This window comes from Calonectris borealis, chromosome 5, assembly GCF_964195595.1.
Source record: "Calonectris borealis chromosome 5, bCalBor7.hap1.2, whole genome shotgun sequence".
Lineage (NCBI taxonomy): Eukaryota > Metazoa > Chordata > Aves > Procellariiformes > Procellariidae > Calonectris > Calonectris borealis.
The window spans coordinates 37963155-37976443 of record NC_134316.1 but is presented as its reverse complement, the minus strand read 5'-3'; the positions used below and the strand labels follow the sequence as shown (position 1 = coordinate 37976443).

Here is a 13289-nt window from a genome sequence, read left to right as displayed (position 1 = left end):
GTTTCTCTTCTTCAGAAAAGATAAACAGGTTGTTTCTAGAGTGAATAGCTCAGTTCAGTGTAAATGAGATTTAGGGTAGGCAGAATTGAAGGTCATGCAGCAATAAGCTCAGAAGACAGCACTGTCTATTTTAAAGTACGATTAAGTTCATTAAAGCTCCTGCTATATTCACCTATAGGAGCAAAGTGCAACTATATGTAATTTTTCATTTATCAGCTATGTTTATTGGAATGGTAACAAGCTATGTTCAAAGTTTTCAAGTTCTCGGTCCCTAAATGCAGATAAAAAAAAAGGAACTGCTGTTGTAAACAAGTCTGCATCAACAAACTTGCAAGAAAAACATTTTGTTCCACTCATTCTTGGCTTGATTTAAAGCAAACAAAAGAAAGCCCTTTCAATGTTAAAGGAGAGTCACCCACTGATCATATCCTTCCAGGTTTTATATTCTTACCACTCTAGGCCATGTGACAAAAAAGGAAAAAAAAAATCTTGGGAGTTACAAAGCCCAGAAATTTATTGAATATTTGCTCAAACACATTCTGTATAGAACTGTTCAGCTTCTTGGTTTTGGTGCTCCCAGGAAAGATCATTAACAGATGCACTGAGCTGTAATCACCAACTAGGAATTGTTATGTATGAAAATGTTAAGCATGGGGCTGCAACCTCCCTCTGACCAGATCTGTGTCTTGAATTTGACTAGGCACCTTCCCTTCAAAGGATTCAATTTGTGTAAGTTGCTGCAAAAAATGTTATTTAGAAGAGCCTGGTCTTTTTAAAACAGTAAAACACTTCAAGTATTTGCATTTGAAGTTTTCAATACTGGAAAGATTTAGCCCACAGTGTTTGCAATGGGGTCTTTAATTTTTCATATGGTCTCTCTTCTAAATATCCCAGAACATTTAGTCTTCAGTTTTGGCTTCCATTTCCTCAGCATCATCATCCCCATCCACTTCAGCATTTTCCCTCTCCAGTCTTTCCAACTGCCTTGCAAGCTCAGTCTCATCTGTGTCAGTAACCACCTTAGGCTGAAAAAAACCCAAACAGAAAACATGGTAAACTGTCATTAAGAAAGATCTTACATATTTGTAGGCTCCAATTTTACATAAAGAGCAAGAGATAAAATACAATCTGAAGTCACACAATAAAAACCAGGAAAATCAGAATTTTTGACCGTTTGTTTAACAAACACAAAAGTTTAGGGTTTTTTTTAGTTTCTTAATACATTTTTGCTAAAATTTCTCCTAGGACTACCGATCTTGCTCTACTTTAAAAACATTGCGAGAAAAAACAAAATTACATTTTAGAATGTAATGTGTTCTTACCTCCATCTGCACATTAAAGACACCTCTCTTCTCCTCAATTTTTTCTTTAATTACAGCCATGGCTTGATTTAGAACAGACAGTCCTTCAGTTCTCTCCAGTGTTGTTGTAGTCATCACATACCGAGGAGGGGCTATCAGATTAATCTATCACATTGTAGGGATTGGGGGGTAAAAAAAAAAAAAAAAAAAAGAAAAAAAAGAAACTCAGTAACAAAAACAAGAAAGAAAAATCTCAAAACCAAAGTGAGCAATGCAGTTCTGAATGTACAATTCCCAGAATAACAAACATTTTCCCATTAGAAAAATCCTTTCTAGAAGTACAAACAACTTGGACGGAAATAGCAGACAAGAAAGCGCACAGCCTGTCCGATTTCCAACATCAACATGAGTTATTCTACATAGCATGTTTATTTAAACAAATATTGCTAAGCAGAGAGAATATCCACTTTGCAGATCAGTAAAATAGCCTACCACATAATTTTTCAAACAATTAAAAGACTGTGACAACCAGTATGTTGGGTTTGGTATTTTTGTTGGTGGTTTTTTTATTTTTTTAAAAAAAAGATGACTGGATAAATAAACTTTTCCTTTTGTTACAAAAAACGATTATAAGAAACCATTTTCAAAGAAGGAAGTGCTTTCAAGTTTTTTGCAAACACTTATTCAGTAATGCACTCAATATCCTAAAATTTTTGGGGTGAAAAACTAGGCCCAGGTACAGTAGCCATTCTACCAACACTCAATATATGTGGACCAAACATTCCTTTTCTTATATAATCTTCTATCTGAAAATAAAATTTGTTGCTCCCTACCTAAGGCTACATAAAGGAGTAGTAGATATGCAGTGTGCCAATACTAGACTTTAATAAATTGAACAGAATATATACAGCTTCTTGAACTTGGGAAGCCACAGCACAGACACACGAACATCTGGCAGCACACAGGTGAAAGGAAGTGTGTTACATACCTGCTAGAGAAGAATCAGAAAGCAAGTGCACGGCTTCCCAGCCTCAGCTACGTGATTGTAACAATTGCAACTGCATGCTACTGGTACCTGAGGGCATCAGAAAACTTTGCTTTTGACTTCACTATTAAGACAGAAACTTACTTTAATGGGCATGTTCTCTGTGGAACAGTTCAAGCCTGCTCTCAAAGCTTCTTTTACTGCATCTATGCCTTCATAACCATAACAGGCAACCTCAATATCTAGGACAGAGGAATACAAATAATAACACTTTAAAGTTACCAAAAGCTATAGAATCTTTAAAACTTTTTAACTTAAGCTTTAATAAAGCTTTTTAGCAACTAATGTTTATCCACAATGACAGCCTCAGTAGCTCCCAAAGCTGAGGAAGGTATTTCACTTTCCTGACTTGTAAGTTGAGGTAAAAGTCTTCGTAAATTCTTTAGACATACAACATTTTACATTGTGTTTTGAAAAGCCAAGATATGAAATTATATACCCACATTCACTCACCTCTCACCCAATAAACTCAAGGGGAATAATTATGTATTTCACATGGAGAGATGAAGACATAAAAGCAGAGAAAATGAAAGATCCATCAGGAAAAATGAAACTTGAAAAAGAGCACATCCACAAATTCATGGAATTCTGTCAGTAATTACAACACAGGCATCACTTGAGGAGCACTGGAATTATTTTTTTAAATTTTTTTTGTTTTAAGGTAAGTTTTATTAACACATAGTTAAAGCAATAGTTAGCTACAGCTTTTTGTAGATGTTTGGAAATTAAGGCATAGACTAATGCTGGTCATATCTGTAATACCCTGATTAGTCTAAGGACAAAGATTTCTTTACCTATGTAGCAATGGTGCAAGACCAAGCTACACAGAGAAATTCTCACTTCTGGGTGACTAACAACAACCTAATTCTCAGCTATCACAAACAAATTCATGAAAAGTGTCCCAGTCAGTCTCAGGATGAGACTACAAGCCAATGGAAAATTTCTAAGCTTGCTTTGAAGACAAAATTAAAAACAACTTAGATCGTCACAACAAAATAGGCAAGATGGAGGAAGTAAGAGAACATGCTTGTCAAGAAACTTTATTTTCAAAACTAATGAAGTGCTATTTATGTTGGCAATTTCATTCTTCATGGCAATAAAATCCCACTTACATTTCTGAAGTTTATGTTAACTTATGGTGATCTAAAGCAATACATAAAGGAATTTTTTGTTACCTTACTTTTTGCACTCTCTGCTTGACTTCACTGTCATGTGGATGTGGCTTATCTTTTCTTCTCTCCACAGTAATCAACAAGTGCTAATGCTCTTCAATATACCCTTGCAGAGCAGAGGCAATTTCTCAATCTCGTTACAAAATGTGACTCTGCTACACTGACTATCTACTTAATGGCAAGCACGCTTTTAGGCTGTTCAGTTAGCTGCACAACCAGATTTACAGTTTTAAAGTAAAAAGACTGCCTTCTTAAGTAGTGCAGTCATGTGCTTTTTCTGCCCGCACTGAGATAGTAAGAGACAAACCAGCTCATACACTTTATGAATACATTAACATAAGCCTCGCATATCTCTAATGTATCTTGCTGAATGGTTTGCAATCAACCAATTAGAATTACACCCAGAGCAAAACCGGAACTATTTTCACATGTTCACGGGCAAATGGCTAAGACATATGCCCTAGCCATGCTGACAGAGATCAATCATCCTGTGAGGGAACCAAAGAATTTAACACTTTGAATAATGAAAAAGAATATTGTGGATGCAGTAGTAACTATAAAATATTTAAATTCATTGTGTGTCAGCGCAGTATGATAGACTGCATTACATATTAGCACAAGTACTTTGCGTCCCAAGGAATCTGCAGTTCAGGGGAAAAATAAAAGCCAAACCACCTTGGACTTCAAGATAGAACCCACACAGGCATTTTGCAAGCAATCCTTGATTAAGGTGTCTTAATTCTAGAAGAACAGTTCAGCACCACCAACACTAGTATTAACTGAGTTTATAGTTTGCAAAAATATACACCAACTTGACTTAAGTGTCAAGACGTGTTCAATGAACATCTGGAAAGAACTCACCAGCTCGGATTTTGACTGCTTGTGGTGTCAGACGTCTGTTAATGTTGTCAATCAATACACGCCTCTCTTCCTCTGTCAGATCTAGGCTATCCAGGATTGCAGGGTCTCTGAGCCAAGCAAAGCAACATTACAGAAGTTATACTGAAGTGGAATATGACACAACGTTAACTTCTGGTACTATTTCAATAGTATTATGCATAATCATAGAGATCTACTAGGCAATGAAAACAGGGAAATGTCTTAAGACTCCATTGAAACACTGGAAGAAAATAAACACATCTATTTCCAAAATATTTTCTATCGGAATCATTTAACAACAAAGCAGAAAAGTAGTTCACTCAATCTGTTTCTGGAAAGACAGATCTGAATTATTATTTAATTTTTATTTTTTTAAGAAAAGGAATTACTTCTGTCCAGCTCCATTCGTACATGGTACACAGAGTGAGAAAAGTATCTAGCTGCTTGGTATTTATGTTCCCTCCAATCTGAAGATAAACCCATATCGCATGAAAGAGAATCCATGATGAATCTGAGGTTTTTGAATTATTTTGGTGTTTCATTCAAACACAAGATTTTTGTCATTCTACAAAGTAACCTATACCACTTCCATGTTATTCTCTACTCCTTTTTAACAGTGACTGGATCACAGACAGATACTTATCTGCTGGCTACATTCTTGGCTAAAGAAAGAATGAAGGTTTTTTTAGATCACAAGCTAATAGTTTAAAAACTGGAGATCACAGAGGCAAACTCCTCTGCTGTTTATCCATATATACTAGCAGCTCTCGTTTGAAGAAGTGGTGTCAATTCTCTTTATTGCTGTATTAATTTTTTCCAAAATATATCTGAAACAGAGACCATAACCAAAAAGCTCCTCACAAAAATTGTTCCTGTTCTTCAGAGATAGGAGTTGCAGTTCTCTGAAAAGCAATACCAGATCACGTACAATCGTACTAGCAGGCAAACATGAACTAAAATGGCCCGAAAAACAGAGCCAATATTGGAAATTGGTCTCTGTTACTAAAACAACATCATCTTTCATGATTTTATATACTGAGTATAGATAGCAGAAAGGTCAAACATAAGCAAACAGAACCCAAAAATATGGCAGTTTGTACACATCAAAAATATGAACCCATGTGGCAGAAGTGATTTATTGGACACGCAAATTCTGTTTCTTCATTTACATTCTAGTCTGTTAAATCTTCGAGTTACTTTCATGAGCATTTGGTAGGTATTCAACAAATAGGTCCCCCTGATCAGAAGGTAAATATACTTTAAAGTTTTGCCACCGGTATCCTGCTGTGTGAAACCCCAAAACACTAATCCTCAGTACTAAGAAAGAAACCGCAAGTCAAAGTCTTAAAGCACATGCTAAGCCTCCAGAAAGCACTTCAGCAAGCATAGGAAGCAATATCCACATTTTTCTCTCAACCACTATAGCTTCATGTAGGAGCACAATGGGAACAAATAAAAGTTGCAGTCCACTGCCAGAAATCTTAAGGCATTACTGATGAAAACATGGTTTGAGAACAGACAGCTTCAGAAGTTTGTGCTCCAACCTGAATAGCAGATGAGCAACCAATGGCATGTGTGTTTAGGAATTTTTCCGAGTTTAAGAGAAGCTTAAACAGCCAATGTAACTACATTTTTTTGTTCTTCTAGTATACAGGTGTTTAACTAAGCATTTATCAGTTACAGAATAATCTAGAATTCCTTCTGCAGCAATGTGCCCAAATTTGCTATCATTAGAAAATAATTAATATTCTGTGAAACAGAGCACATTCAGTCCAAATGAGCATACAAATTCTCTTCCCCAAAAACAGAGATGGTTTTAAGTTAATCACAAAATGCTACCAACTGCCCTGCTTCTTTAAGTCAACACAATTTCAAAAATTTTATTACTGCCATGTAGTGTTCAACTCAAGTTCATCACTTATAGGCTTATGTGCTATAAAAGAGTAAAATTGGAAATGTTTATTGAGAAACCTATTTTTGGATTGCCAATTTCAGGATAAAAATAGGTTAATTCTGAAAGCAAATTAAAATACCAGACAAAAAAAATTAAGAGCAATCTATCTCAGTGCATACTCCCTTAGCATCACAGTTTCCAAACTTTCTGTTCATAATTCCATTTCTAAGTTCATGAACCCATTTCCATTCTTTAAGTTTGGAAGTGTAGAGAAGTAACAAGCCTGCCTGTTGCATTTGAAAAAGAAAAATTCTGCCTGTGCAGTGGAAGACTGACAGTCAGCTGTGAGTAGAAATACCCTCAGACAGAGTTAGATATGCTTGGTAACATCTGCTTGGGACTAAGAACAGGTAAATTCTGACACACAACCAAGATCAGTGCTGCTTCTTCTGTTAGAAATGTCACAGGCTCATCTGTAGCAACAGAAATCTCTCCAGTGTTTGTAATTACATGTTTCTCTTATAACATATTATTCACCAAGTGCCTTAGTATTTCTCCACATCAAATTCAATCACTACTTTTAAAAAAACTGACATACAGAGAGTGGCACACTCAAAGAGGGATAAAAACAAGTCAACTCTGAGCCTTCTTTCTCAAAAGCATTGGGAACTTGAAGAAAGCAGTAAGACCGAGAAGCCTACAACAAGCAACTGGAAGACTGATGTAAAAATTTACTAGGTTTACTTTACCAGTGCATTCTACATACTGACTTTGGGGAAAAAAAAACCCAAACCCCAAAATAACATTATGATGGATCTATTCCAGGAAATACTTCTCTACAATTATGAAATAAATTCCTAGAAGTAGAAAAAATGTCCTTACGAGACTGCATGCTTGAATGCATCATAAGCACCATATCCTGGTCTTTTGTACTTGTCATCAAATACCCAGGCAGTTCTCTGGAACAGACTCTCAAGCTGTTCATCCTTAGTGTACTCCAAGACTTCAGCAACATGACGAAGGATGCTGTAAACCTTGAACACAAAAGGGGTATTAAAAAACCAAATCAAAACCCCCAAACAAAACAACCCCCATACTACTTATCCAGACTCACACTCTCATGTAATGCCTGACTCTTACTATGAGTTTGTACAGCATAATACTGAGTCCCGCAGATCAAGGTCCACAAGCAAAATTGTTGATTAACAAACAAATAAACAATAAAAAATATCAATGATAAAGTGTCTTGATTCTAAACACTGCATGCTGTTGCAATACAATCCTTCCCTATATTTAGCAATAAATTACATACTGAGTTCTAGGAACTTACAAAATATCAAAACCACTTTATTAACCTAAACCTTTACTTTGTACTTATGAAGATACAATTATTCTCTCATGGAAACTGATGCAAAAAGTATTATCAAGTTGTTAAACAGTATATTTGCATACAAAGGAAAAAAGTTAGAATCAAAGTAATATCTAACGGTAAGTGTTCTACTCAGAAGTGTAAGACCACGCAGTAGTAAGGGAGGGAGTTGATGCCTTAAACTACTTGCATGCCTTTTCAGTAAAATTTGTTCACAGAGTGCTAAACCAGCATATGCTTTGGGATTTCTAATCATTTAAACCTCCCCCTTTACATCACAGATTTTCAACTGACCTATTACTCGAGCTACTCATTAATTAAGAAGCAGCTTACCAGAGCACTCATGGACAGATGAACTGATTATATATATTTGCATGGGTAAATGAGAATCAGAGTGTGCTTAATAAATGAGAACAATACTTTATTTTCGTATTATCTTATGTCTGTGCATTTTGGTTGCTCAGGAAAGAAGCTGGCAATACACAGTGCCTGAATCTAGCAAAGCAACTTACAGTCTTCGATTTTGTGAATTTGTCCTCACATTTGATTGCCTCCTCTGGAGAAACTCTTCTTTTTGACAAGTCAATATAACCTATTGGGGAAAACCATTTTGAAAGTGTTAGGCATTGTGCAAACTATGTCTAACTGCTTCAGAAGAAAAGCATAAAGAACAAACACTCTGGCTCAGCATTTGGCCCTTGCCTACACTATCTCTATCTGTTGCTACAGAAAGTAACAAAACCAAACCTTAATGAATTTGATCAAATCTTGATCCAAACTAGGGTATTAAATTATTCTTTCAACTGTAAATACTTACAATAGCGAATTTTTTGTACAACATCCTTTAAAATTACTGCCCTAAGAATGTTTTCTCTGCAAACCCGGAAGAAATTTTCATGTTTCAGCAGTCAGTGATCCATTCTTCTGTCGCTGTACACAGTTTTGACAAAAATCATACCAGTGTACAAAGAAGCAAGTTTGATGCATATTTTTGTAGTGCTCAACTCAATTTCATTCAAGGTTGGCACTCCATCAGTTTAGCTCTGAACTAAAAGTAGGTCTGGCCTCAAATTCTGACTCTAACTCCTTGGATACCCTTTTGGGAGAACTGTCTGTGAAAAAAACTTTTAAACCGTTTCTTAGTAAATTTGAAAAGGCCTCCACCTACTTCTCACAAACTATAGGTTCCCCAAAAGATTCAATAAAAGATCACTATGTGAACTCCAGATGTGTTTCTCTGTTAATATAAGAATGAAATGAATTTCCAGGAGAAAGTATCCTTTCATTAGAGATGCTGGAAAACTTATTTTACTTCAGATCTATCTGAAATAAGTTTCTTCTTGTCTGTCTTTCCTCTCTGCTTCTTTTTATCCTGTCATTCATCACTTAATCTCAGAGTTAACTGCAGTTTCAGAAGTATTCTAGAAAAGCATATTACTTGAGAAACATCATACTAACAGTCAGGTTTCTAGAAGATGTGCTCAGTGTTTATTTTCGTTATTTCTTTATACCTCGATATAGATTTTAAAGATTGCATGGAACTGTATTATCAAAATCGGACATGTTCTAAATAGAAAATATATTTAAAAAGCCCTTTAGAATAAAAAATTCAAATGTTCAGAAGACAGGAAAAGACAAAGCTGCCTGTACAACCTCAACTTGTAACCGTCTACAGAATCCATGTGGTACAATAATTACATACATGTCATCTATTTTATAGCCAAGGTTCAAGACTTGTTAATGCACAGGATGGACTGTGAGCATTAGATGTTCACCATTTAGATTTTTAATCACTACTTCAGATGATCCTTCTCTTCAGTTAGGACTTAGAAAATCTACACAGATAAAGAAAATTCCACTTCGCTATGGTTTGTTGACCAAACATTGAGCTGGTGAGGACCCACTTACGCAAATCTTTACTGATGTGATTGACCTTCATTAACTCAATTCCCAAAGGACACAGAGGAATGGTAGAATGATCATAAATATCAGATGGCATGATAATGGTCTACTTTGCTTAAGTGCCTTAAAAAAAAAAAAAGAACCCCTGGCAAAACCAGTGAATACCTAAGCCACCTAGTTTATCTGTATTCCTCTCTATGAATTAAATCTTGATAAAGCCCACAACATCCCCAAATACCTTTCTCTTTGTCAACTCTTATGACCACGACGCATTCATTCCTCCCGATGCGGATGAGTTTGTTTATGGAACGAATACGTCTTCTGGATAGCTCACTGAGAAGGATCATGCCTTCAATGTTGTTGTACTCCAGCAGGCTGACATAGGCTCCCATTTCAGCAATGGACCGAACATTGACCATCACTACATCCTCCACCTCTGGAAATTTATGCTGGTAGAATCTACAGCTTAGTCCTGGCATTCTGGAATTTGAGCAGAAAGAAATAAAGATTTTATTTCACAGTACATGACTGACTTCTCCTACAAACATGGTAAAAAATGAGCAAGGACCAGTAAGGATAGTGAGGAACACTGGTACAAAACCCGCAAATTAGGATAAGGCTTGTGCAATTCGTACTTAGGTTTTAATAGAAATTAAAATTTCTATTCTAAAATATTTTAGTATCACCACAACCGTTTGCTAAGATGCTAATTTTTTGCATTAAAGTAGAAAAAACTTGCTACCCAGGCTTTATTATCCACTTCAACTGCCATACTACCTATCCATAGCACACTGTAGAGAAGAGACTTCCAGTGGTGAAAAGGTGGCACTGCACATCTTGCATTCATCTAAATTCATGACGATGCGTAAAATTTTAAATCAGATTTTAACAGGAAGACATGGGAGAGAAGAAGCCTGCAGCGCTCACAAAGGTATTTGTATGCACATAATAAGACAGCATGTGAGAGGTTGAGAAAGTAAGAGGTAGAGTGAAGCTGGTACTGTTTAATATCTTCATCGAGGACATAGACAGTGGGACCGAGTGCATGCTCAGCAAGTTTGCAGATGACACCAAGCTGAGTGGTGCGGTCAACACGCCTGAGGGACGGACAGATGGACAAGCTTGAGAAGTGGGCCCATGTGAACCTCATGAGGTTCAACAAGGACAAGTGCAGGGTCCTGCACCTGCGTCGGGGCAATCACCAGTATCAATACAGGCTGGGGGATGAAGGGATTGAGAGCAGCCGTGCCAAGGACTTGGGGGTACTGACGGGTGAAAAGCTGGACGTGAGCCGACAATGGGCACTCGCAGCCCAGAAGGCCAACTGTATCCTGGGCTGCATCAAAAAGTAGAGGTGATTCTGCCCCTCTACTCTACTCTGGTGAGACCCCACCTGCAGTACTGCATCCAGCTCTGGGGCCCCCAGCACAGGAAAGACATGGACCTGTTGGAATGGGTCCAGGGGAGGCCACAAAAATGATCAGGGGGATGGAACGCCTCTCCTGTGAGAAAAGGCTAAGAGAGTTGGGGTTGTTCAGCCTGGAGAAGAGAAGGCTCCAGGGAGACCTTAATGCAGCCTACCAGTATTTAAAGAGGGCTTATAAGAAAGATGAGGACAAACTTTTTAGCAGGGCCTGTTGCGACAGGACAAGGGGAATGGTTTTAAACTAGACAAGAGTAGATTTAGACTAGATATAAGGAAGAAATTTTTTACAATGAGGGTCCTAAAATGCTGGCACAGGTTGCCCAGAGAGGTGGTAGATGCCCCATCCCTGGAAACATTCAAGGTCAGGTTGGACGGGGCTCTGAGCAACCTGATCTAGTTGAAGATGTCCCTGCCCATGGCAGGGGGGTTGGACTAGATGACCTTTAAAGGTCCCTTCCAACCCAAACTATTCTATCTATGATTCTAAACTTCTGTAACATTGAGAAGAAGCAGACTCTACACTCCAGAAGATGACTTTCTAAACTCAGCACAAGATATATGGAATAATCCTGTAAGACCTGCTTCAGAGGCCACCTGTCAGCAAAGAAAGCAAAGGCAATAATCAGAACAGAAGACAGAACTAGCCTGATGTGAATGAAGCACTAAAAAAAGAAAAAAGTGCCCCCCAACATATTGCTAGTCAGGAGGAAAAACCTGAAAAACAAAACCAGGATTCCTTCATTATACATTCAAAAAAGTACAAAATTAATGCTTCATAATCATGTAGTGATAAGAAGCAATGCTTAAACCTCTTCGTTTTCCTGATGTTGAATTCACATACTCATCACTCACCAGGTTAGTTCAATTCCTTTTCTCTATGCCTAGAAGTTTCATACTAAAAGTTTCCTACAGAAGTAGGAGTTTAAGACGCTGAGTCAAATGCATCACTTCTTCAGAAGGTTTGTTGTAATGACCACTTTGAAGTTTTACTCTTGATCTTTACAGCAGTGCTAATGCTTTCTAACTATAAGAGAATTTAAAAAGAGAGTAAGATGGTAATGCCAAGCACTACGTACACACAGCCATACAATTCAGAACACTGTGCCCACCCGTATTTCCAGAAAGGGAAAATACAAAATAGTAAAGGATTATAAAAACACTCCTCTAAAGGTTTCATATAACTTCATATAATTTGAAGCTGAACAAAGAACTCCAAGACTAAAAATAAAAACTTCACAGTTCAGTTTTCTAGCCCACTTAATGCAGTTCAGCTCAATCCTACATGTCTACTTATGAGATACAGAATAAAGATATATTGCAGAGCAACAAACCCCAACCACGGCAAGCAAGAATGGACAAACACTGCTCTGCACACAGATTATTTTACACCTCTCCATAGACACAAGCTTTTAATTTTGGTCTTCCGTGGGAAGCCTCTCAGGAGCAACACAGTGCCCACAGCGCCAACGCTGGAAATCATCTTTCCAAGACGTTAGAAACGCCTCAGCAAAGGTTTAAGCCCCCACGGCCGCACAAGTGTCTGCGGAAACTGGGGAAAATGGAGTAACTTCTGACCAGCGACTCCTCCGGCCGCTGGAGCGTCGCTGACACAGGCAATGCCCAACGACAGCTACAGCACCAGAGAAGGGAAGCGGTCCCCAGGGCGGCCGACAGCCGCTGCCGGGCCGGGAAGGGCCCACCTCCACCTCTGGCACAGTGAGGGCGAGAGGTGGGCCGGAGCGCGGCGTCGCGGCCTGGGAAGCTCGCAGCTGTGGCGGCGCCGGTCCTTCCTTCCCTCCCGCCCCGCCCGGGCCCAAGCGCCCGCGCCCAGCCCTCAGCCGCGCCGAGCCCCCTCCCGACACCGCGGGCCCACAGCGGTCCCAGCCAGGAGGAGCCGCGGCCCGGCCGTGTGGCGAAGCCAGACCCCGAGGCGGCGGCGGGCCGCGGGGGGGTGGGGGGGAAGGGGCGCAGCCGCTACCTGGCAACGGCCGAGGGGTCCCGCTCTGCGCTCGCGGCCCGGAGTCTCGCGCTGGTCCCGCTCCTGCCTCAGCGTGCGCCTGGCCACCGCCGCCCCACTGCGCAGGCGCCAGCCCGCCCTGCTCCCGCTCCTGCGCACGCGATAGGCCAGCCCCGCGTCCCCAGGACCATAGAGTCTCAACGTCGAGGCAGAAGGCCGCCGTTTGCTAGAGCGCCCCCTGGGACGGGGCGGTGAGAGCAACGCGGGCGGACAGAGTCAGAGACCTCCGGGTGTCACAAACAGACCCGGGAGCCAGTTACGTCTGTTCCTTCCCGTCCCCGGGG

At 39.4% G+C, this 13289-nt stretch overlaps 1 protein-coding gene across 2 annotated transcripts; it reads right to left on the bottom strand.

Moving 5' to 3' along the window:
- Positions 1 to 496: 496 nt before the first annotated feature.
- EIF2S1 (eukaryotic translation initiation factor 2 subunit alpha) lies at positions 497 to 13121 on the bottom strand. 2 transcript variants are annotated; one of them, XM_075151868.1, is made up of 9 exons: positions 12967 to 13078; positions 11841 to 12012; positions 9801 to 10042; positions 8173 to 8252; positions 7174 to 7325; positions 4380 to 4486; positions 2431 to 2528; positions 1323 to 1466; positions 841 to 1025 (listed from the first exon to the last, which is right to left on the bottom strand). In XM_075151868.1, exons 3-9 carry the CDS (start codon positions 10039 to 10041, stop codon positions 900 to 902), a joined length of 948 nt encoding a protein of 315 aa, XP_075007969.1. In that variant the 5' UTR covers position 10042; positions 11841 to 12012; positions 12967 to 13078; the 3' UTR covers positions 841 to 899. The 2 variants fall into 2 exon arrangements, with proteins under 2 accessions (XP_075007968.1, XP_075007969.1); XM_075151867.1 differs by lacking the exon at positions 11841 to 12012 and having other exon boundaries at positions 497 to 1025; positions 12967 to 13121.
- Between the last annotated feature and the right edge of the window lie 168 nt (positions 13122 to 13289).

Coding starts and splice junctions, on each gene's coding strand:
- EIF2S1 (XM_075151867.1), bottom strand. CDS start 10,041: ATGCCAGGACTAAGCTGTAGATTCTACCAGCATAAATTTCCAGAGGTG. Junction 8,253..9,800: donor AAGAGTTGACAAAGAGAAAG/GTATTTGGGGAT, acceptor TTTCCCCAATAG/GTTATATTGACTTGTCAAAA. Junction 1,026..1,322: donor TCTTTAATGTGCAGATGGAG/GTAAGAACACAT, acceptor GGTTTTTTTCAG/CCTAAGGTGGTTACTGACAC.